We start from the raw sequence: 22,891 nt of genomic DNA, 5'->3' as shown, positions 1-22,891 counted from the left end.
AATTGTCTTACCTGGTAGGAGAAACTGAAAAGGTCAAACTCAATCAAAGTAAATAGATACAAATGCATCACTTTGTGCATTACTTATAAGTACTGTCCAGCAATAGTCTGTTGAAGGCAGGGTCTTATTTCACATTAACTTTTAACATCCTGTTATCAATAAAGAGTATCATATAACAATGTTTTATACAATTACCACAGTAAATTATCAAAAGAGTAGTCATGACCACTCACATAATGTCCTATATATGTTCAACCAGAATCCTGTGTAACAAATATAACTATAATATTTTGAGGCCTATCAAATAATGTCATATTTTGAGTGATTGCGTACCGGCTACCAACCTCCTCAGTCCGGAGCCCCTAAATACAGCAAACCATAAATGACGGTTACACACTCCTTAAGATGGACAATGTATGACGGAAATCGCCCAATCACGACAGCTCAAAATGAAAGTTTTTTTTATAACTGGATCAAGTTGAATTTCAAGGTTGGTCTTAAAATAAATCCTTCATCAAAGGTAAAAAGTAAATTATCATTATTTATTTGTCAAAAACCAATATGCATCATTTAAAAAATCAAACATGGAAAATAGTCATATATACATAGTTATAATGCCTTAAATATCAGTATTAGATAACACTAAAAATTTACAAAAAATATCTTATATACATTTGGTATCAAATATATTAGGCAATAAAAATGAAAAAAACATATTAAAGGGACTTGCTCATATTTTTGTTAAATGCACTTTTTTGTATGACGAAATTAAGTTTGGCAAATCATCAGGAGTGTTAAACTTAGATATAAAAAGCTAGAACCCTTCAGCAAATGTTCATATTTGCTTAAATATCGTCTTTGAATACCAAAATTTTCATTAGCAATAATAACAGCTATGAGTGAATCGTTGTGGCAAGAAATTATCCTGTTATGTTATCAATGCTTTGTTAAAAGGTCAAAATATCCATCGCTTTAAATAAGTAAATGGTGGCCTAGTGGTAAAGGCATCTGTTGTTTTTTTCTTGACTTTACTGGCTGGCAAGGGTTCACACCCCAGTAAACCCAGAAATACTTTGTCTATTCTATAATTGTATATTTCTGCAATTTGGATATAATTTTTGGTCCAAAACATGAGCGAGTCCCTCTCACTTCATTAAGTTATCTCAAATACCAATGATAAACGAACGGGTCTGATACACTAACGTCCCAAGTCTGAGTTTGGGACTCAGACTAGCAATGTTTTAATTGTGTTGTTTTATGCTATGTATTCATTAAAAATAATCTGTTCAACAACCAGGCACACATCTTTTGTCAACATAAGTTATATTATAGATATTTTGAAGCATTTAAGAATTCAGTTTTCTGTTACTCAGGCTCAAGAAGTTACTTAATACGGATCCACGTCATGATGAATATATCAAATGTAAAACATCAACAATGTTATAGACTTGTGTCACGTTCAAAACACTATCTAAGGACTTTCTTATCGACAATCATTTTATACGATCTCTTATTCCAACGGGTAAATCCAAGAAGCAATATTATTTATTTCAAAACAATTTTTTTCATAGGTCACTTCAGACACAGTGAGTTTGATTTTGCAAATACCACGATTAATTCAATAAGTGATTGATTAATTCAATAAGTGATCTTAAATATAATACAAGCTTGAACAAACACGTGATCTGACATATCTGGTCCAACGCGTGATGATAAGTTGACTCGTAATGGTTATATATCTATGATTACAAACACCTCGTGTTTCTTGTCGTTATCGTAGATCTGCATGTTGGAGTATGTGATTGCCTTTACTTCAGTGCCTTGTGGATGCTTTTCTAAGTCAAACTCCTCACCATATCTGAAAGCACAAAACCAGTACATGAATCATTGTTTAATAAAGCATCTTTTAATGAATAGGTATAAAGCCTGTGGTGTGCTGGAGTGACGGAATGTGATTGACCGGGCCGTTGAAGGGCTGAAACCACTTCGACGAGGGGTAAGGGGGCCATGATAGGCCCAAAATAGCAGTCAAAGGGAGCGGGCACAAAGACACAGAGGCAAAGGTGGCTTTGCAGAAACTCTGTTCAGGGCTCTAATGGCTGCAAATTTAAAATAAAATGGAGTGTAAATACTAACAACAAAACAAAAACAATCATAAGCGACCAGTTTACTTTTTTAATATTTAAAATAAAAATGTTTTCAAGTTATTGTTTTCACTAATGTTAGGTTTTGTTCTATACTGATTTATTTAACATCTGTGAAACAAGTTCTTGCAGGCTTTCCAGTGCTGCCCATATAAATGTAGAAAGCGTTCTTGTCAAAAATTATAAAAAATTATGGGAGTTTTTCACGACCAAAGTAGGAAAAAAGAAAATCAGCACATCCTTTTTTATGATATTCCCTTAAAGTTTCAATCTTATCTTTATGGTTTTCGCTTTGTTTAAAAAAAGGACCGGGTGCTGCGGGATTGGTTGCTGCAGAAGAGGGACAGGATGCTGCAGAACAGGGACAGTGGGCTGCAGAACAGGGACAGGGTGCTGCAGAAAAGGGCCAGGGTGCTGCAGAAGAGGGCCAGGGTGCTGCAGAAGAGGGCCAGGGTGCTGCAGAAGGACAGGGTGCTGCAGAAGAAGGACAGGGTGCTGCAGAAAAGGGACAGGGTGCTGCAGAAGAGGGACAGGGTGGTGCAGAAGAGGGCCAGGGTGCTGCAGAAGGACAGGTTGCTGCAGAAGAGGGACATGGTGCTGCAGAAGAGGGACAGGTTGCTGCAGAAGAGGGACAGGTTGCTGCAGAAGAAGGACAGGGTGCTGCAGAAGATGGACAGGTTGCTGCAGAAGAGGGACAGGTTGCTGCATAAGAGGGACAAGGTGCTGCAGGAGAGGGACAGGATGCTGCAGAAGAAGGACAGGTTGCTGCAGAAGAGGGACAGGTTGCTGCAGAAGAGGGACAGGTTGCTGCAGAAGAGGGACAGGTTGCTACAAAAGAGGGACAAGGTGCTGCAGAAGAGGGACAGGTTGCTGCAGAAGAAGGACAGGGTGTTGCAGAAGATGGACAGGTTGCTGCAGAAGAGGGACAGGTTGCTGCAGAAGAGGGACAGGGTGCTAAGGGAAACAAGAGCACCGCGAAACGGAGCATTATACGCCCGAAGAAGATTCGGCTTGAGGTCTTTAATAAACATTTAGGTTATGCTAGTATACTGCTTACTAGGTGTGAAGTGTTTACAACAAAGGCTTAAACTTCCAATATTGAAAGTTTAAGGATACTTAAGTTAGCAGTGCTAATAAAAACCTTTGTTCAACAGTATTTTTTTACAACATAGAATAATTGTAAAACAACATACATACTGGTAAGTAGTGCAATGAAGAATGTACTAATATGGAATCAGATTTTATGAAATGAAATATTTTTATAAAATCAGCATACAAATATGGTTGGTACATATCTCCTAAATTACCCGGTTACAAAGTTGTGGCTAGGACACGTTTTCTAAAAATTCCTTTATTAGTAATAACACAAAGTTGTGGCCTGGACACGGAATTGCTAACACCCCCCAGTGAAATTAGCCTTTGAGGTACGGACCTGGAAAGCATGCTTGACAAATTCTTTTAATGTAGAGATGATTTGTATAAAGTTATTTGAAAATTGCTTTAGTTGTAACCCAGTTATGGCCTGGACATGGAATTGCTAACGTCCCCCCCATGGTGATTCTAGTCTTTGAGGTATGGACCTGGAAATTGCGCGCGACACATCCTTTTAATGTAGTGATGATTTGTATAAAGTTATTTGAAAATCGCTTTATTAGTTACCAAGTTATGGCCTGGACGCGGAATTGCTAACGCCCCCCCCAGTGAAATTAGCCTTTGAGGTACGGACCTGGAAAGCATGCTTGACAAATCCTTTTAATGTAGAGATGATTTATTTGAAAATTTCTTTAGTAGTAACCCAGTTATGGCCTGGACATGGAATTGCTAAAGTCCCCCCCCCCCATGGTGATTCTAGTGTTTGAGGTATGGACCTGGAAATTGCGCGCGACACATCCTTTTAATGTAATGATGCTTTGTATAAAGTTATTTGAAAATGACTTTATTAGTGACCAAGTTGTGGCCCGGACACGGATTTGCTAACGCACCCCCATGGTGATTCTAGTCTTTGAGGTATGGACCTGGAAATTGCGCGCGACACATCCTTTTAATGTAGTGATGATTTGTATAAAGTTATTTGAAAATCGCTTTATTAGTTACCAAGTTATGGCCCGGACACGGAATTGCTAACGGACGGACAGACAGACGGACAGACGATGGAGGCCATAACATAATACGACCCTTCGGGCGTATAAAAAGGGCACATTGAATCATGCTGTAAACTGGAATTATTATTATCTTAATATGTTAGACAAATATGTATAGTATATATTTGTAATCTTATTATAAGGAGTGCTACAGCTAGGAATAAATAGCAGGGGGAGCAACCTGCTGCCCTTTTCCAGCACCCTGCTGCCCTTTTTTGGCACTCTGTTTCCTTTTAAATATTTACCCTGTGTCCTTTTGTTTAACAGAGCCATCGTTGATGATTGTGAACTTTATTTCGGTTTTTTTTTTTTAAATTGATAAAAATAATTTTCAGTATAAAGTATGAGAATAATAAATATACATAATTTTGACACTTGAGTTAAGATAACACCTGAGGTATTCATAACAAACTATTAGTATTGAAAGTAGTAACAAAATACACATAATATGCATTGAAAATTGACCTTGCAAGTGCCCCATTAAGATTTGTTTAATGCGCATCAAAAGGACCCTTTCTGACCTAGCACCCTGTCCTTTTCAAATCCTGGCTGGAGCATTGAATTATATAGTTTCAATTAAAACAGAAGACATACAGTTCTAACTTTAAGTAAGTTAATTGGCTAAAACTCTTTATTTCAAGGGAGACAATTAGGGTGACAATAATGGAAAAGTGGATCACAGAGTTATCGTTCTAGTAATGTACATGAATCAAACATTTCTTTATTTCATCATTTTGTGCTGAAGCATTTTCTTTTTGTAATCAAGAAAGGCAATATGGTAATAATGGGTCACAGGGATATGATCCTTGTACTACACACATGTTCACATTGGCAGAACTATATTGATTGTTAAAGGGACACTCTTATTCAAAATCAGTACATACACATGTAAAACAAACATCAATTTTGATTGATAAAACTTGATCTACCTACTAAATAATGCATTTATGGAAAAAAATAATTTCTGATAACAAGATTGTAACCGTGTATTTAATAGCAGGAAGCGCAAAAATATTAAATGATTGGTGATTGCTAAAAGATTTACAGTGGTCAACCATAGTCTCATAAGGTAGAAATACCGTGTTTATGCTAATTTCTTCCAAGTTAAACTCGGTATCCTTCATAACAGCCATTATTATTATACCCCATTTATATAGCACTTTTGTCATAAACAAGAGCTGTCACAGAGACAGCGCGCTCGACTATTCCGCCGCTTTTCAGTGTAAGGATTGAAAAGTTTTGGCGAAACTTGCATGGATCACTGTTAGATTAGATTTCAATGCAATTCATGATGTGCTGAGATAGTAACATAAATGTGGTTACATGGAAAATTTCAACCAAATTTTTTAAGTCTAATAATAAAGGGCAAATATTTGCAAAATACAGTTATATATCTTGGTTATTCAATTACATTGAGTGGTTGAATACCATTCTATAAAGTCTCAATTCAATACATCGAGTAGTTTCTTAGAAAATAACCTATTGTGTGCTTACACCCAAAACCTTAACCATAATTTTTATGTCGAATAATAAAGGGCAATTATTTGCATTAAATGAAACTAGAGTTATCTTACATGGTTAATTAAGTAGGTTGGATGGTTGAGTACCATTGTATCGAGTCTCAATGCAATACATCAAGTACCTAGTTGCTTTGATATTAAAATAATGTGTGCTTGCACACAAAACCTTAACCAGAATTACAAAGTTGAATAATACGGTAAAGGGCAATTATTTGCATTAAATGCAAAGTAGATTATCTAACTTGGTTAATTAATAAGGTTGGATGGTTGAGTACCATTGTATCAAGTCTCAATGCAATACCACAAGTAGTTGCAGAGATATTAACCTATGTGTGCTTGCACACAAAACCTTAACCAGAATTTCTAAGTCAAATAATAAAGGCCTATTATTGGCATTAAATGCAAAGTAGAGTTATCAAACTTGGTTAATTAAGTAGGTTGGATGGTTGAGTACCATTGTATAAAGTCTCAATGCAATACCTCAAGTAGTTGCTGAGATATTATCCTATGTGTGCTTGCACGCAAAACCTTAACCAAGGGGTGACGCCAACGCCGACGCTTGGGTGAGTAGTATAGCTCTCCATATTCTTCGAATAGTCGAGCTAAAAACACACGTTCAAAAGTGCCATTGTTTTCGACATGTATTTATTCTTTTTGGAATATTAAAACAATATCATTTACTGTGGTAAATCTTATCTGGGAGCATCTTTAAGTCCAAAACAAATCCTTTGAAAACTGTCCATGTTCTGATATTAGGTTAATTGATCATTTACTGATTTTTTCTGATTATAAAGTGCCATCAATCTTATAAAATTTAAGCTTGAGTTACAAAACTTGTCATAAAAGGGAAGAGTTAGCCAGCATAGTTATTGATTGGTCAATATTTATCGAAAAGAAAATATTAACCAATCAAATCATTTCAATGTGCAAACTTGCCTAAAGATAATTTGTGGACAACTTATCCAAGTTTTGTTCCATTGGCTGCTGATAGTGAAGCACATATTTCCAAATTGCCTAAAGATAACTCGTGGACAACTTATTCAAGTTTTGTTCCATTGGCTGATGATAGTGAACCAAATATTTCTGAAAAGTTTACTTACCCTTTAGACTTGATTTTAAAGTTTTCCAAATCCATCTCTGTAATTTCAATTTTCTGAAATGAAAAAAAAATGCTGTTCCTTGATGTATAATAACAAGATAATAATGTGCATTTCTCCAGATAAATTAAATGTTAACCTGAATAAAAAGCTTTTGAGCTTTTAAAACACTAAGAGCTCATACTTAACATGGTTATAACCCGATACTATATTAAATGTTTCACATATTAAAATACATTAAATTCTACAATGTATATAGACTTGATTGTTTATAAAGACTTGATCGTTTTGACTATTATATCATAATTTTAAAATCATAAACAGTATTCAAAGAATACAAGATCAACAATAACATAACCACTAATCATTAAAAATTAAAAATTACATGATTGTATTTGTTAGTTTTAGTCAAGTCAGCTTTACCCTTGTCATAAAGTAACGTTCAGCAGAAAATAAATTTAAATATATTTTAAAATATTAAATGATTTCAACAGGCTTCAATTATTTAAAATGTCTAGGTATGAACAAGTATTTGTTGTTAAAGCTGCACCCTCACAGGTTGAATGTTTGACAACTTTTTTTTTAAAATTTCTTGGAACGAGCCAATTTTTGCGAAATCCTTTGAAACCAGTTATATTAGACTGCTGACACAAAATAGATCGAAGGCCTTTATATATAAGTTCAAAAATTGATGTTTTATGCTTTTTCTTAAACCGTTAGTAACGGTTTAAACCATAAAACATTAATTTTCAAACGGAAATATAAAAATCTACAATCTGATTTTTTGTCAGCAATCTCTACCTGTTCTCAAAATTTGATAAGGATCACTTGATTAGTTATTTGTAAAAACTTAACCAAATAAGCATGCTTATTTAATTTCAAAGAATTAGTTTTATCCCTTCATGCCTCTAGAATTTTTGATGATTTTGATTGTATTGCTACCAGCGCGTCCACGGGCAGCACAGAAAACTGCATAACCACGAAATAAGGCGTTTTGGCATACATGTAACAACTTAAACATGTGGTCATTTCTTGTTTTTCGCATCGTGTATTCGATTTTTCCCGGACAATTTACCACATTGTGGTCAAAATGCCAAAACGAAATGCATGTTGGCATTGAAATGCTGGAGGCAGGGTTATCTCAGAGGACTGTGGCAGAACACCTGAATGTGCCACAAAGTGTAGTTTACAGGATGTGGAATCGTTAACAAATGAATGGAAATGCTCAACATCGACATGGTAATGGTCGTGCAAAGGCTACATCTGACGTTACATTGCAGTTTTAGCCAGACGTTACCGCTTTTGTAACGCCACTTCGTTACGTAGTGACTTCCAGAATGCCACAAACGTAAGAGTTTCAACGCAAACCATTTAGTATTGATATATTGTTTTCTTGAAATACATATGTACTTTATATTAAAAAAACATGATCCCTTCCATGATAAAAAACAAAAAAAGTTGTAAAAATGGTATATCTGTGAGAGTGCAGCTTTAAAATGCAATACCCTGGCGATAAAGTAGGGTTCAGCACAGAATGCGAAAAGCCATTCATCCATGAAGTGAAATAGAAGTGATTCCATGTCATCGCCTACAAAATAAGAAACAAACTGTTATTTATATCAAACTGAAAATTTGTTGACTTTGGTGTAAGATAATTTTTTATTTTACTTGTGATCGAAGAAAATTATGTTTTCACACCTGAAAACATTTTTTTCTTTTATCAGTGAAATCACTTTTGGAATTTTACCAAAATGCAACAAACATCCACTATTTCTTTCTATTTTAATTATGGAATAGACTTTATGATCTCTCCAGTTAATAAAATTATTATTTTCATAAAAAAAATATTTTTCCTCACATTCTTAACAATGACGGTTACCGTACTCATTTCATAAGCATTTAATCACTAAACAAACTTGATTTCCCAGTTTGCTCAAAAATTCACCATTAAAAAATAGTTTGCTTAAAGCATTACAATGACATAACTATTTGCCTCTAAAGTTACCATGACATAACTTATTTTATTAAAATTTACCACACTGGCAAACATAACACCAAGCAGTCTTTCACACTCACAAACATATAACCATGCAGTCGTACTCATTCGCAAACATAAAAACATGCAGTCTTTCACACTTGCAAACATAAAACCACACAGTCATACCAACTCGCAAACATATAACTAAGCAGTCATACACACTCCCAAGAAAACGACACAGTCGTACACACTCACAAACATAAAACCACACAGTCGTACACACTCACAAACATAAATCCACACAGTCGTACACACTCACAAACATAAATCCACACAGTTGTACCAACTCTCAAACATAAACCTAAGCAGTCATACACACTCGCAAGAAAACCACACAGTCGTACACACTCACAAACATAAAACCACACAGTCGTACACATTCGCAAACATAAATCCACACAGTCGTACACATTCGCAAACATAAAACCACACAGTCATACACACTCACAAACATAAAACCACACAGTCGTACACATTCGCAAACATAAAACCATACAGTCGTACACACTCACAAACATAAATCCACACAGTCGTACACATTCGCAAACATAAAACCATACAGTCGTACACACTCACAAACATAAAACCACACAGTCATACACATTCGCAAACATAAAACCACACAGTTGTACACACTCATAAACATAAAACCACACAGTCGTACACACTCACAAACATGAAACCACACAGTTATACACACTCACAAACATGAAACCACACAGTTATACACACTCAAAAACATGAAACCACACAGTTATACACACTCACAAACATAAAACCACACAGTCGTACACACTCACAAACATGAAACCACACAGTTATACACACTCAAAAACATAAAACCACACAGTCGTACACACTCCCAATTATAAAACCACGCAGTTGTTCACACTCGCAAACATAAAACCACGCAGTTATACACACTCACAAACATAAAACCACACAGTCGTACACACTCACAAACATAAAACCACACAGTTGTACACACTCACAAACATAAAACCACACAGTCGTACACACTCACAAACATAAAACCACGCAGTTATACACACTCACAAACATAAAACCACACAGTCGTACACACTCACAAACATAAAACCACACAGTCGTACACACTCACAAACATAAAACCACACAGTCGTACACACTCACAAACATAAAACCACGCAGTCGTACACACTCACAAACATAAAACCACGCAGTCGTACACACTCACAAACATAAAACCACACAGCTGTACACACTCTCAAACATAAAACCATGCAGTTGTACACACTCACAAACATAAAACCACGCAGTTGTACACAATCTCAAACGTTTCATTTGAAAAAGTTAAGGCCCAGGTGAAAGGTTTTTGCAACACCAAGACTTAATGTCAATACTGCAACTATTTTTTGGGAAAAACAGACATTTTTAATAGTATGTCCAGGTCAAATCCTAGTAGCCTCAAATGGTTACCATGGATACATACCTTCTGCCTCCACCTCTTGCTCTTCAGTCATTTCCACAGTGGAGAAATCTGTTGTCATGTAGTTGAACATTGCCTGAACAACCTACAGTAAATAAGATCAGATCACCATATGTGTGAACAACCTACAATAAATAAGATCAGATCACCTTATGTGCGAACAACCTACAATAAATAAGATATGATCAGCATATGTGTGAACAACCTACAATAAATAAGATATGATCACCATATGTGTGAACAACCTACAATAAATAAGATATGATCACCATATGTGCGAACAACCTACAATAAATAAGATCAGATCACCATATGTGCGAACAACCTACAATAAATAAGATATGATCAGCATATGTGTGAACAACCTACAATAAATAAGTTATGATCACCATATGTGTGAACAACCTACAATAAATAAGATATGATCAGCATATGTGTGAACAACCTACAATAAATAAGATCCGATCACCATATCAGTGAACAACCTACAATAAATAAGATCAGATCACCATATGTGTGAACAACCTACAATAAATAAGATATGAGCAGCATATGTGTGAACAACCTACAATAAATAAGATCAGATCAGATTATTATTTGCCTAAACAACCTATGATAAATAAGATCATATCATCTATGACATATATGATCAGATCATCATTTGCTTGAACAACCAATGATAAATATGATCAGATCATCATTTGCCTGAACAGCCTATGATAAATAAGAACAACTAGAACAGATCTTTTTTGCCTAAACAACTTAATATGATAAATAAGATCAGATCACCTATGAGATATATGATCGGATCATCATTTGCTTGAACAACATGATAAATATGATCAGATCATCATTTGCCTGAACAGCCTATGATTAATAAGATCAGACCATCATTTGCCTGAACAACCTATAATTAATAAGATCAGACCATCATTTGCCTGAACAGCCTATAATTAATAAGATCAGATCATCATTTGCCTGAACAACCTATAATTATTAAGATCAGATCATCATTTGCCTGAACAACCTATAATTAATAAGATCAGATCATCATTTGCCTGAACAACCTATAATTAATAAGATCAGATCATCATTCGCCTGAACAACCTATAATTAATAAGATCAGACCATCATTTGCCTGAACAACCTATAATTAATAAGATCAGACCATCATTTGCCTGTACAGCCTATAATTAATAAAATCAGACCATCATTTGCCTGAGCAACCTATAATTAATAAGATCAGATCATCATTTGCCTGAACAACCTATAATTAATAAGATCAGACAATCATTTGCCTGAACAACCTATAATTTATAAGATCAGACCATCATTTGCCTGAACAGCCTATGATTAATAAGATCAGATCATCTTTTGCCTGAACAGCCTATGATAAATATGATCAGATCATCATTTGCCTGAACAACCTATGATAAATAAGATCAGATCATCATTTGCCTGAACAGCCTATGATAAATATGATCAGATCATCATTTGCCTGAACAGCCTATGATTAATAAGATCAGATAATCTTTTGCCTGAACAACCTATGATAAATATGATCAGATCATCATTTGCCTGAACAACCTATGATAAATATGATCAGACCATCATCTGCCTGAACAACCTATAATTAATAAGATCAGATCATCTTTTGCCTGAGCAACCTATGATTAATACGATCAGACCATCATCTGCCTGAACAACCTATGATTTATAAAATCAGGCTCCAATTTGATTTATAACTCAAAAATAATTTATTGGACACATTTTGTAAAATATTTGCTCTAGAATTATTTTTCTATAAAATATTGACCAAAAATGTGTATCAACATTTTAACATTGGTAAACAAGTTGAAATTTTAATCATGTTATAAAGTTATATGGTAAAATGAGTTGAGATTGAGAATAGACATAAGTACTTTTGTGACATTGAGGCCAGGTATGTGTTCCTTTATATGATCAGAACCGGCCAATGCATGCAGGGAGGCTACCAAAATGCATTCTGCAGTTGCTATGCAACAATTCAGTGAAAATATTTGAATTCTTATATTCTAATTGAAAATATTTACAGTCATTCTAAGAAATACACTGAGAAGGTTTATATATTTGGGAAAAACTTCCATCACACACAATGTCAACATTTCATCATAATGATGTGTTAACGGTTGATTCAATTCGTTTGTGCTATTTACCTAAGACAGAAGTGCCCGTAAGCAAATTCCATGAAGTCTGCTAGAGCTTCTTGGAAAACTTGCATGCGTGCCAACACACAAGGGACTGTGAGCATATTTCATGTAGCGCGCTAGCGCTTCTTCATTATTTTTCAAATGCAGGAAGGCATGCAGGCAAATACTATGAAGTTGCTAGTGCTTCTTAGAAAGTTTACAAGCCTGCCCATGCTGTATGACAGCAGGAGAGAAAGTGGGAATTTTGTAAGCATGCTCATTCTTGAATTCAAACAGCATTAACACACAGTAAAAGCAATCAATCCTTTATATATTTACATTCCAAATATTTTTTTACCTTGAATAAATTATAGTAAAATAATCTTCAGCTGAGTTTTTATTGTAAGAGAACGGTTTTTAACGACATATGTTTACATTAAAGAATTTCAGATAATTATAACATCAGATAATAAAACACGTGACCGGTAAAGATTGTTGCTGCACTATTAATATCAAAAGCAATATTTAAATCAACAATGATGTCATAACCCTTTGCCGCTTATACATTTAATATGAACATCAAGATTTCTCTATGGCAAATGTAGCTATAATAGGATTGATTACTGGAATGTTTTTTTTACCTGTTCGAAGGCTTCCTTTAGTGAATCTCCCCAAGCATGTAGCCTGTAAATGAAAAAATTTTAAATAAATAAATAGAACTTGCTGTTAGCAAATGCTCTGAAGACGTTTATATATGAAGTGATTAATATAACTATATGCAATTTAAAATGGCCTAAAAAGTTAGTTTGTCTCTGGTAACTGCCCGAAAAAATATTTGTCGGTAGGCGTTGTTGTTGTTTTTTGCATGGCAAACGGTAACTTTAAATATATTCGCCTTTCAACTAAACGTAAGTTTCATATTCATATTAGGATGCGAATGACTTTGGAGCCATTTGGATCAGCAAATACATAAAAACAAACTTATAAATATATATATATATATTTCAAAAATAATTAAAATTGAAAACAAAAACGGTTGTGGGTGAAAAAACACAGTCTGTCAGGTAACTCGAATTAGACCCTTTTCAATCAAAATGGTCAGCCTTAAAATCATGTATTTCCTGTCTGTACCTTGTTTTTGGTGTAAATATCATAACAATATTTATTGTTTAGATTCTGCAAATAACTTTACGGGTGCTGAGCTAAGGAATATTAATGAAACAGAGCCCAGGCCTTAAGAATCATCCAAAAATAAGTGGTTCAAACTATTTACCATACCTGTGTGTTAACGAGAAAAAAGCTCCATGATGCAGGAATTGAACCCAGGACCCGAATTCACCAGATTCTGATACACTTACCACTCGCCATTCCATTCGATAGTCTATTCTTTACCTTGAATTTCACACCATTGAAGATATTGGCATGATTGTGTAATAAAGCAATTGAAATTTAGCTACATAAGTGTCATTTCAATGACAGAAGCCTTTTTATAATAAATACTCAACAGGTCATTAGTCCATGTTTAACATTTCATAGATAAAAAGTTAATAGGTAAGATTTATTAAACGTCCCAGAAACAAACAAATTACATTAGCTCTAATGAGCAACAAACTGTTATATGTACAGTTTTAAAATCAACCGCTTTCTATTTTGTATGCCAGGGTGATAACCAGTACAAATCATATACCCGACTCAAAGTGGAGATCAAACCATGGGCTTTCTCTTATGAAATTGCCAACACAATTAGACTAACTACATGTGCTCGGTTATAGCTGCCATTATATTCAATGATATCAAGATGTTTTTCTAAACTTTTTTAAGAATGGTGCAGAGGCACTTGACTTGTAAAAATAATGAAACAAAATTCTGGGAAGCCAAAAAAATTTAAACATTACTTATAAAAAAATGCTAGAAATGGGGCTTTGATTGTGGTAGCTGTAAAGTGTATTCTAGATGTAGCTTAAATACACTTATTGGAAGATAATTATAATATTCAATGAACAAACAAAACAGTGGAGGAAATGTATGCAAAATTTGACATTATTTTTACAGATTTGTGGTGTTTCCTTCTAGCCTTTAATAATTAAGGGCGGGGCCCATATAAGGTAGAGAAAAAAACATTGGAATAAAAATCAATAATTGAAAGATTGAATAACGAAACAAAAACTTACTGTACATCTGCCGTATGATCCAGATCTACAAAGAAAACAAATAAGTTAATAATGAGGGATCATACCATTACTATAAAACAGTTTAATGAACACTGGCGTATCATGCAGTCAACAAAATTAATCTATTTAATTATATAGGGTTTTGGCTAGAGTTACATGTATATGGTGCAGCACCCTGTCCTTCTTGATGGCAACCTTCTGCCCTCATGCAGACCAGCAGATTTCTGCTACTGTTTGGATTAACCGGTAAAATTGATGTACATGTATTTGTTAGATGTAGTTTGGAATATTCTTTGAACTGAAAGTGGCTTATGAGTATGATTCTCATTTATATTGAATTTATTCATGTTTTAACCCGGAGTGAAAATTCTTCAGAAAATGTAAATATTCTTCCCTTTCCTTATTTAACCACAGAGGATAGCTTTATGTTAAGGATGTGAAAATATTGTCATGGAATCATAATAAGTTGTTGTAACATGTCCCATGAAATGATAAACACCCCAAAAATATGGCTCTGCATCATACTCATACATGTACATGTAGTTCATACATCCTGGTGTCTGCAGGATACTATCAGCAGGATATTATCCGAAATGAAACTGTCCGAAATAATGTACAATAACAACAACGAAATTGCACTTAACAACACACATCCGAAAACTTACACTCGTATTTGCCGTAGATATTTTCGGTGTCGCCGCCACCACCGTCGTCGTAACGTTCATCATCCTCAGGCTCAGCTAAGTCCTGATTCTTGTCAAGGCGAGGATGTTTTTCGACGGTTTCTTTCTCAGAGTCTTTTGTAATGTCAAAATCTCTGTCGCGTTTTTCCGCCATAATTGTTTACTTAGGTATCGAACAAAAAACTTTGTAACTTTATATTCAAATGTGTTGATTTATAATATTATGCAATGTTAACACGTTTGTTTGTTTACATAAATTGCACATGTGTAAGGTAGCAGTCAACAGTTTACTGGGCAGATTTATTGGGAGTGAGACAAATCGGGCCGTTATCAAATCGGCCTCTAAGACATTTCGGCCCTGCCATTTCCGCCACGTAAATATTTTGACTCGAGACTTTTCGGCCCCTTTATAATACTGATTTTCAACAGATACATGTCGGCCCCTAAGTTTTATTTTTGTTTTAATGCAAATATAATTAAAACGAAAGAAGTGTTCAAATTTTATTTCAACAGAAGTTATATTTACCAGGACCCGGGGCTTTAATATTTTCTGAAAAGCCTTGACTATTACAATTAATCCCACGTCGGGATCATTAAAATGCTCTATGACTGGATCTGCAGTTATGTTTTGTGATAAGATATTTTAATATGATTGTTTAAATAGTTTTACCAGACTGTTTTAACTCCTTCGTGGGATTGCGTAATTTTATCGAAAACTTATTGATGACGTTCAACTAATATTTTTGTTCGCATAAAAAACGTGTAACTTGTTTTCAAATGTTGTTAAAATGTTATTAAATGTTAAGAACACAGTTGGAACTTTCATACCATTTATAGTGTTGGGGGGTCGTGAAAGCGCTGCTTTTTCGAGTGCAATTCGGTCAATTCACTTTAGCGAAGAGATACCTTTTCTAATGTTGTTTATATTCCAAACCAATACTATAAAAAAGACCATGAATCATTTGGTTTAGTGAACACATTTGTGTGAAAATGAATGACAAACGAAATATAAAAATATTTTTTGTTGTATTTAAATATTCTTTTATCGGTTTCAATCAAACACCAAATGACTGCTCTCGACCATTCGATGTGTACAGTTGAGGTTGCGTTGTAACGATACGCTGTATCGAATGTAAATTGCGGTACACTAGTCTCGTTTCAAGATATAGATTACTTTTCGCTCTACTATCATAACGAATGAAAATATCAATAAAGCTTTTCGATTTATTATGTCATCTGTGCCAGCAATATACGAATGTAAACACAGTAGTTGTTTGTGTACTTTGTTCACTTGCTCTCTTAGCTCCTCCCTCTCTCTCTCTCTCTCTCTCTCTCTCTCTCTCTCTCTCTCTCTCTCTCTCTCTAAATGATAAAATATATTGATTGTAATCGTGATATGCTTTATCTTACATGCGATAAGTCCCAGATTTGTTTATAAGCAGTCTCGTTTTTTATTTCATTTTCTCTGAATTTGAATTATACTGACCAATAACATGAAATTCTGAACTGTACGAATTATTCATTTTCTCAAAAGCTAGTTATATGCCAAATTTTGTCGGTGAAAAGTTGCTCCTTATCCAGATACAGTCTTGATATGTTCGCAGTATATGGACTGGGTAGAGTATTGTTGTGGACTGGGTATAGCCGTATACTAGAAAGTACTGTACTGTGGATAGTAATATACTGATTGTGGCATAGTCGTAGTAATTAATGTTTGTAGAAGCATAAAACATTACACGATAATTTAATTTGAGGAACAATAGGTCTATAGAAATTAAACATTATTTTACGAATCGTGTTATACAGTGTGTGTATACCACGTGATAAATTGCCTCATAAATGCTACGTCGGAAGGCAACATTTTGCTTCGAATGAAGACTTTAATTAAAGATAACCTCACTATTTTTCACCATTTTAAATGAAACATAACACAGTTTACGCCACTTACGGGGCTCCGCCTCTGTCTTTTACCAGATTTTGATTGGGAGTTGAGTTTCTTAAAACACTTCAACAAACCTTTTCACAATACGACCATCTGACGGAGCACTGTCAAAACATTATTTTGGAAACAGGTTTGTCGAAGTGTTTGATGAAGCTTATCACCTTATCAAACTTCGGTAATTAAACGAAGGCCGAGCTCTTTAAGCGGCATAAATTGCCCTTTGTTTTATTTAAAATGGTGTAGTAAAAAGAAAAGTTATCTTTGATTTAAGTATTTATTTTAAGCAAAATGTTGCCTTCCGACGTAGCATATATGACGTAATTTATCACGTGGTATACACACACACTGTGTATATGATTTATTTTTATTTTCAAGTTTTTAATGCCTAAAATGGGGGCATATATATGTAATGCTTTGTTGCTTTTAGACTGTTGGCCTACATACTTTAGTACCGCAAATCGAAATCAGGTATCGACAGATCTACATTTTGACATGTCATGTTAAAATGATTATTACGCCGGGGTTGGGACACTTGATGTTATGCGGTTTAAAATAATGCAAACGAAAATAACACTTGATTCAGATACGTTCATGAGGTTGCACGTGAATGTGAATTTGACACTAAGGCGAATTATCTTATTTTAGAATTGGTGAGGAGCCGAGGGGATAGATAATCATGGATAATTAAGCAGATTATAGAAATATGTTGACTAAAAGACACTGCCTTTATTTACGTACTACCGATTGAAAACAAGACAAAGTGCTCATCCAATATCGGTCTTCACATAACACTAGCAATACACTTGCGAGACAAAAGCAATGTTCATACATTGTATATCCTAGTACAAAGGTTTATCACTTAGCTCATTGTATTAAAACACTCAATTTACATCACCTTATCTTAGGTAATGACATAAACTTACCAGTAACCATACAGTTTGGGTCACTTATAATATTGCAATCGACTGACAGCCTTCTCGCTTAAATCAGAAACATATCATAATGCATTGCTTCTCCAGTTGCCTGTTTGTCCGCTCAATCGTTCAGACTGTGTTACATGTATAACACTAACTACTTTTTCTAGGATGTAAATCAAGTGTAAAGGCTAGCATATAGCTTATTTGAAGAAAAAAAAAAACACATGTCGTCACAATGACGGTGCATATATGGAACCTATAATTAGCGCCAAGTTAGTGAGGAAATTTGGCGAAGTCTAAAATCCTCTATGTTTAAATAATGTGTCATGGAGTGAACACTTATCATGTATTAACAAATCAGGGCAAACAAATGTAGACATGGCCAGTAAAATGAAAATGCTCCTATTTCAAATGTAGAGCATATGCAGGACTGTCAATTCCACATCGTCAGCGTGATAATTGTGTCAATATTCTTTTCTGATTATTACTTAATTACGGAACAAAGTAATCACAAAGCACTGAGATACATATACTTTCGTTAACTTGTAATATAGTTATATCACTATTAACACACTTATAACTCATATTTGTTTATTATTTATTTCCCATCGGTCAAATTGATACATTGGCTATGCAAATTGTATATACATACATATATATATGTGTGTATGTGTATGTGATAATATGAATCTGACATTCGTAATCATTACTCAATGTTTGTTCAAATCGTCCACGAAATATAAATACTCGCCAAAGTCTCGCAAGATTATGTACAGGCAAATTTCCTCAACTCATTGAATAAAGATGTTTAATATATATGATAACTCGTGGTAGCTGTAGGTAGTTATATATAGCAGGTGCGTAGCTGCCTATACGCAAGTACGAGGATGAATCCACATGATTCTGACAAGGAAAAATCAGTCAAAAATGCAGTATGCATACTTGACTATATGACACTAAAACTGTCCATTTTATAGTACTAAATAAAGCACCTCAGAATGCACCAGATTGCACCTTGGTTTTCAATATTTTCCGAGGGGGCATGCCCCCTGATTCCTCTTGCAAAATTGTGAATCCACATATATCGAAGGCTAGCTACACCCCTGGTTAGGTACATATATACACACACATCCTGAGCAAATCCTTATAGCAGACACTCAACGGAGACATTCAAAGACGACAACAAACACACATTATTCATATCACAAACATATGGCATAACATAACAAAACATAGAGTCTACAGTTTATTTAGTAAAGAAAGCATGTACAGCTTGTTATCAATTACACACTATTTTTAATGGCATATTATTCTTTAATAATATAGAAAATGATACAAATATATGTAATGCAAAATACTAAGTTTTTTTGCATGAAAGAATATAATATATAATGTAACATTTTTCAATGGAATGTTGATTGCAGAGTTTCTTACATTATTTGCTTTTTAAATCATCGTTATTAAAGCAATAATTAAAGGTCACGATAAGGTGAATGAAAACATCTAGGAGATATCACACTTGTTAAGTCAAAGAAAGAAACTTAAGTATGATTTGTATTGACAAAAGATAAAAGAATTAAGATTTTTTTGTAAGTTATCATTTTGTGACAGTTCCCCCGTCATTATCACTAAGTTTTTTTTTTAATGGGTTGGGGGAGGGGCCGCGGTGGTTAAAAAGTCGTGTCAAAACCTGTGGTATTATCACTCGATATCAGCAGCTTTTTTTTACCAAGATATTCCAAGCAAACGTTACAATGATTTATTTGTCAAATGTGTTTCCCGTTTAATATTTAACAAAGTAACGGTACAATTACAGCTAATAAGTACCTTATTATGACAACAAGAACCAATCGTAATTACAACTCGGCCCATTCGGAACTACTCGGCCATTTTTATCGAAAACAAACTCAGATGTATTTGGACATTTTACATACCCAGAAATTGGCATGTTTAAGTCCGCTGCAAGTAGATCGCGTAGTAATTTTGTTTAGCAGTTAAACTTTATGACTTAACTCTTGGGAATCTCATTTATGTTTGCAATAATACACTTCACTGGCAATCAATGTAAATTTAGATCAATAAATACAACTCTAAAACACTACGTTTTATTAATGATATAATTCAAAAAATTACGAACTACTTCAACTTATGTACCGGCATACATCCGAGGTTGTTTTCGATAAAAATGGCCGAGGAGTTCCGAATGAACTCGGCCATCTCCGGCAAGCTTCCTGTTGGATACTGGCCGAGGTGATCCGATTGAACAAGAACATGATATATATTCTTCTGCAACTTCCGGTGTTATAATTAAGCTATCCGACCACGATTTACGCGCAATAAGTAATTTATACGAATTTCTCAGAAAAAAGTTTGCCAGGTGTGACGGCCCAGGCAACTGACACACACTGCCCCAATACTTTCGCTAACTGACGGGCATCTGCCAGCCCTTGACCAAGAACTCTCCGAATAGACCTCTTAAGCCTGGCCACGCGAATCAACTGCACTTTTACGATTATTATGCTATCGGCAGTACATATTGTATATCCAATATATGCAATACGCTGTGTTGGCACTAGGTTTGATTTCTCAAAATTCACTTCAAACCCTAACTCGTCTAATGTATGCAGTAACTGATCTTTGTGATCTGTTATATTTGACACAGATGCACAAAGTAGAAAATCGTCAACAAAAACTGTAATTCTCAACCCTACAGACCGTAAATACGTTATAACATGCCTCAAAATCTTATTGAAAAATATGGTGAACAGCATAAACCAAATACTAACACATTCCACACATAATAAACTCCATCCCATTTAAATCCTAAGAATTTTCTGTGTGATACATAAACAGGTATATGTAAAAAATCCGTCTTTGATATCAGTCGTAATAAACCTGACTTCGGGTTCTATTAACTTCACAGCATCTCGAATGTCTTCATTTCTGTACTTTGGAACATTACAAGTATCATTAAGCTTCCTTAAATCCGTGATAAGACGAGAACATTATTACGTCATAAATGACTGTATTATGACGTAATTGTATGTCGCGTGACTACTAGCAAAACTACGCAATGTTAAGTGTGGCAATTGTAAACACGAAAAGGCATTGCCCATGCTATTATATTAACCTATCACTTATTTATTCCGACACGAAATGTGCCTTATGTACGGGTGATATCGTATGGCTTCAGTCGTTTTTGCTAATCTAAATACATTGTATACAAAATAATGTTAATCTCGTGAAGGATATTATAAACGGTTAAAAGAATAGTGCACACCAATCACGCCATAGCAAAGTTTCATATTTTTGTTGAGGGCAAACGACGGTGGGGTTGTTAAGATACTTCCGCTTTCATTCCAACTTCCTGATCTCTTGAAATGAAATATTGTCTGTGTAACCACTGGAACATCTTACACGTTAAAAAGGAATTTGGCTGATCTGACAATTCAGTACAAATCATAATTCAGGATACTCCAAATAGATAAAAATAATCCAGCTCAGGTTATGAACTTAAAATAGGCATATATACACATGCTATCAAAATTGTCCCCTACATGCAGAAATGCACCAGCTCATAGTTTGGGCAAAATAATGACTTTTCGGCATATTTCAATACAGTCACAATATACTGTATATTATATTTACAATATCCATTGGACACAAAATATATTCAGTAATTAAGAAATTATAGCACCTTTAATCATTCAGTAAATAAGAAAATGCTTGGATTTTTAAGCTACTATATACGATATGATTAACTGCTTTCATGCCCAAATCATTCATAAGGTCATTCTTCGACAATTTTGTAAGGAGCTCTCCGTCTACCTGATAGTTCAAGAAGGCTTCTGCATAACTACCAAGATGTAGAAATCCCAAGTAGCCAGTAACTTCACTCACTGATAAAGCACGTACATCTTCTGGTCTAACGATAACAGGAAGGGCAAGTCGGGATTTTTTTTCCATAATTCCTCCCACAATGTATTGGGCGTCTGGTTTAAGAGTAATTGGAATTACTTTTGCTGAAGGTCTTGCATTTCTCGCGGCCGGGGGATTATCTTGACTGACCACTCTCGTTTGCTGTATTTGTTGTGTCAAGGGTCTAATGTTCATATCTGACACGTCTGAATTTGGTTTAATGTGTGATTCTGGAGGTACTAAACCCTTTATCTCTTTAGGTTTGTTTGCAGGTTTTGGATTATACATCAAACATTTTCGGTTTTGGTAACAGTGTTGGTGGTGTTTTCAATTTATTTGTTGGACTTGTCGTTTTTGTCTCCGCAACTTGATGTGCATTGTGTATTCCTGCTCCTGGAAGTATAGTGTGTGTTTCCTCCAGTGGACTTGCCTTGTTGATACTCGCTGCTGGACTTATAGCTTTTGTCTCCGCGACTAGAAGCGGATTCTGTGTTTCTGTTCCTCAAAGTATATTGTGTGTTTCCACTCCTGGACTGCCCTAGTTGGTATTCACTGAAGTCGTCGCATTTCTTGTTATTATTGGTTTCAGATGTGCTTTTGCAAGTTCTATTTTCTTCTGAAGTTGGCAATTACTATCTTTGGTCGGCATTTCCTCGATACACGATTTAACTTCTTTTACTTCTT

The 22,891-nt window shown here is 34.8% G+C and overlaps 1 protein-coding gene across 2 annotated transcripts; it reads right to left on the bottom strand.

Annotated features, from left to right (window-relative positions):
- Positions 1-546: 546 nt before the first annotated feature.
- Positions 547-15,710, bottom strand: LOC128205089 (protein archease-like). 2 transcript variants are annotated; one of them, XM_052906506.1, is made up of 7 exons: positions 15,413-15,710; positions 14,748-14,772; positions 13,218-13,260; positions 10,412-10,493; positions 8,408-8,490; positions 6,906-6,958; positions 547-1,858 (listed from the first exon to the last, which is right to left on the bottom strand). In XM_052906506.1, exons 1-7 carry the CDS (start codon positions 15,582-15,584, stop codon positions 1,732-1,734), a joined length of 585 nt encoding a protein of 194 aa, XP_052762466.1. In that variant the 5' UTR covers positions 15,585-15,710; the 3' UTR covers positions 547-1,731. The 2 variants fall into 2 exon arrangements, with proteins under 2 accessions (XP_052762466.1, XP_052762467.1); XM_052906507.1 differs by lacking the exons at positions 14,748-14,772; positions 15,413-15,710 and adding an exon at positions 13,855-14,737.
- Positions 15,711-22,891: the final 7,181 nt, after the last annotated feature.

This window comes from Mya arenaria, chromosome 10 (genome assembly GCF_026914265.1).
Source record: "Mya arenaria isolate MELC-2E11 chromosome 10, ASM2691426v1".
Taxonomy (NCBI): domain Eukaryota; kingdom Metazoa; phylum Mollusca; class Bivalvia; order Myida; family Myidae; genus Mya; species Mya arenaria.
Note: the sequence above shows the minus strand (reverse complement) of the source record. Positions and strands in the feature narration are given on the sequence as shown.

Coding starts and splice junctions, on each gene's coding strand:
- LOC128205089 (XM_052906506.1), bottom strand. CDS start 15,584: ATGGCGGAAAAACGCGACAGAGATTTTGACATTACAAAAGACTCTGAG. Junction 8,491..10,411: donor GCAAGAGGTGGAGGCAGAAG/GTATGTATCCAT, acceptor CTTATTTTGTAG/GCGATGACATGGAATCACTT. Junction 6,959..8,407: donor AACCCTACTTTATCGCCAGG/GTATTGCATTTT, acceptor TTTTCATTTCAG/AAAATTGAAATTACAGAGAT.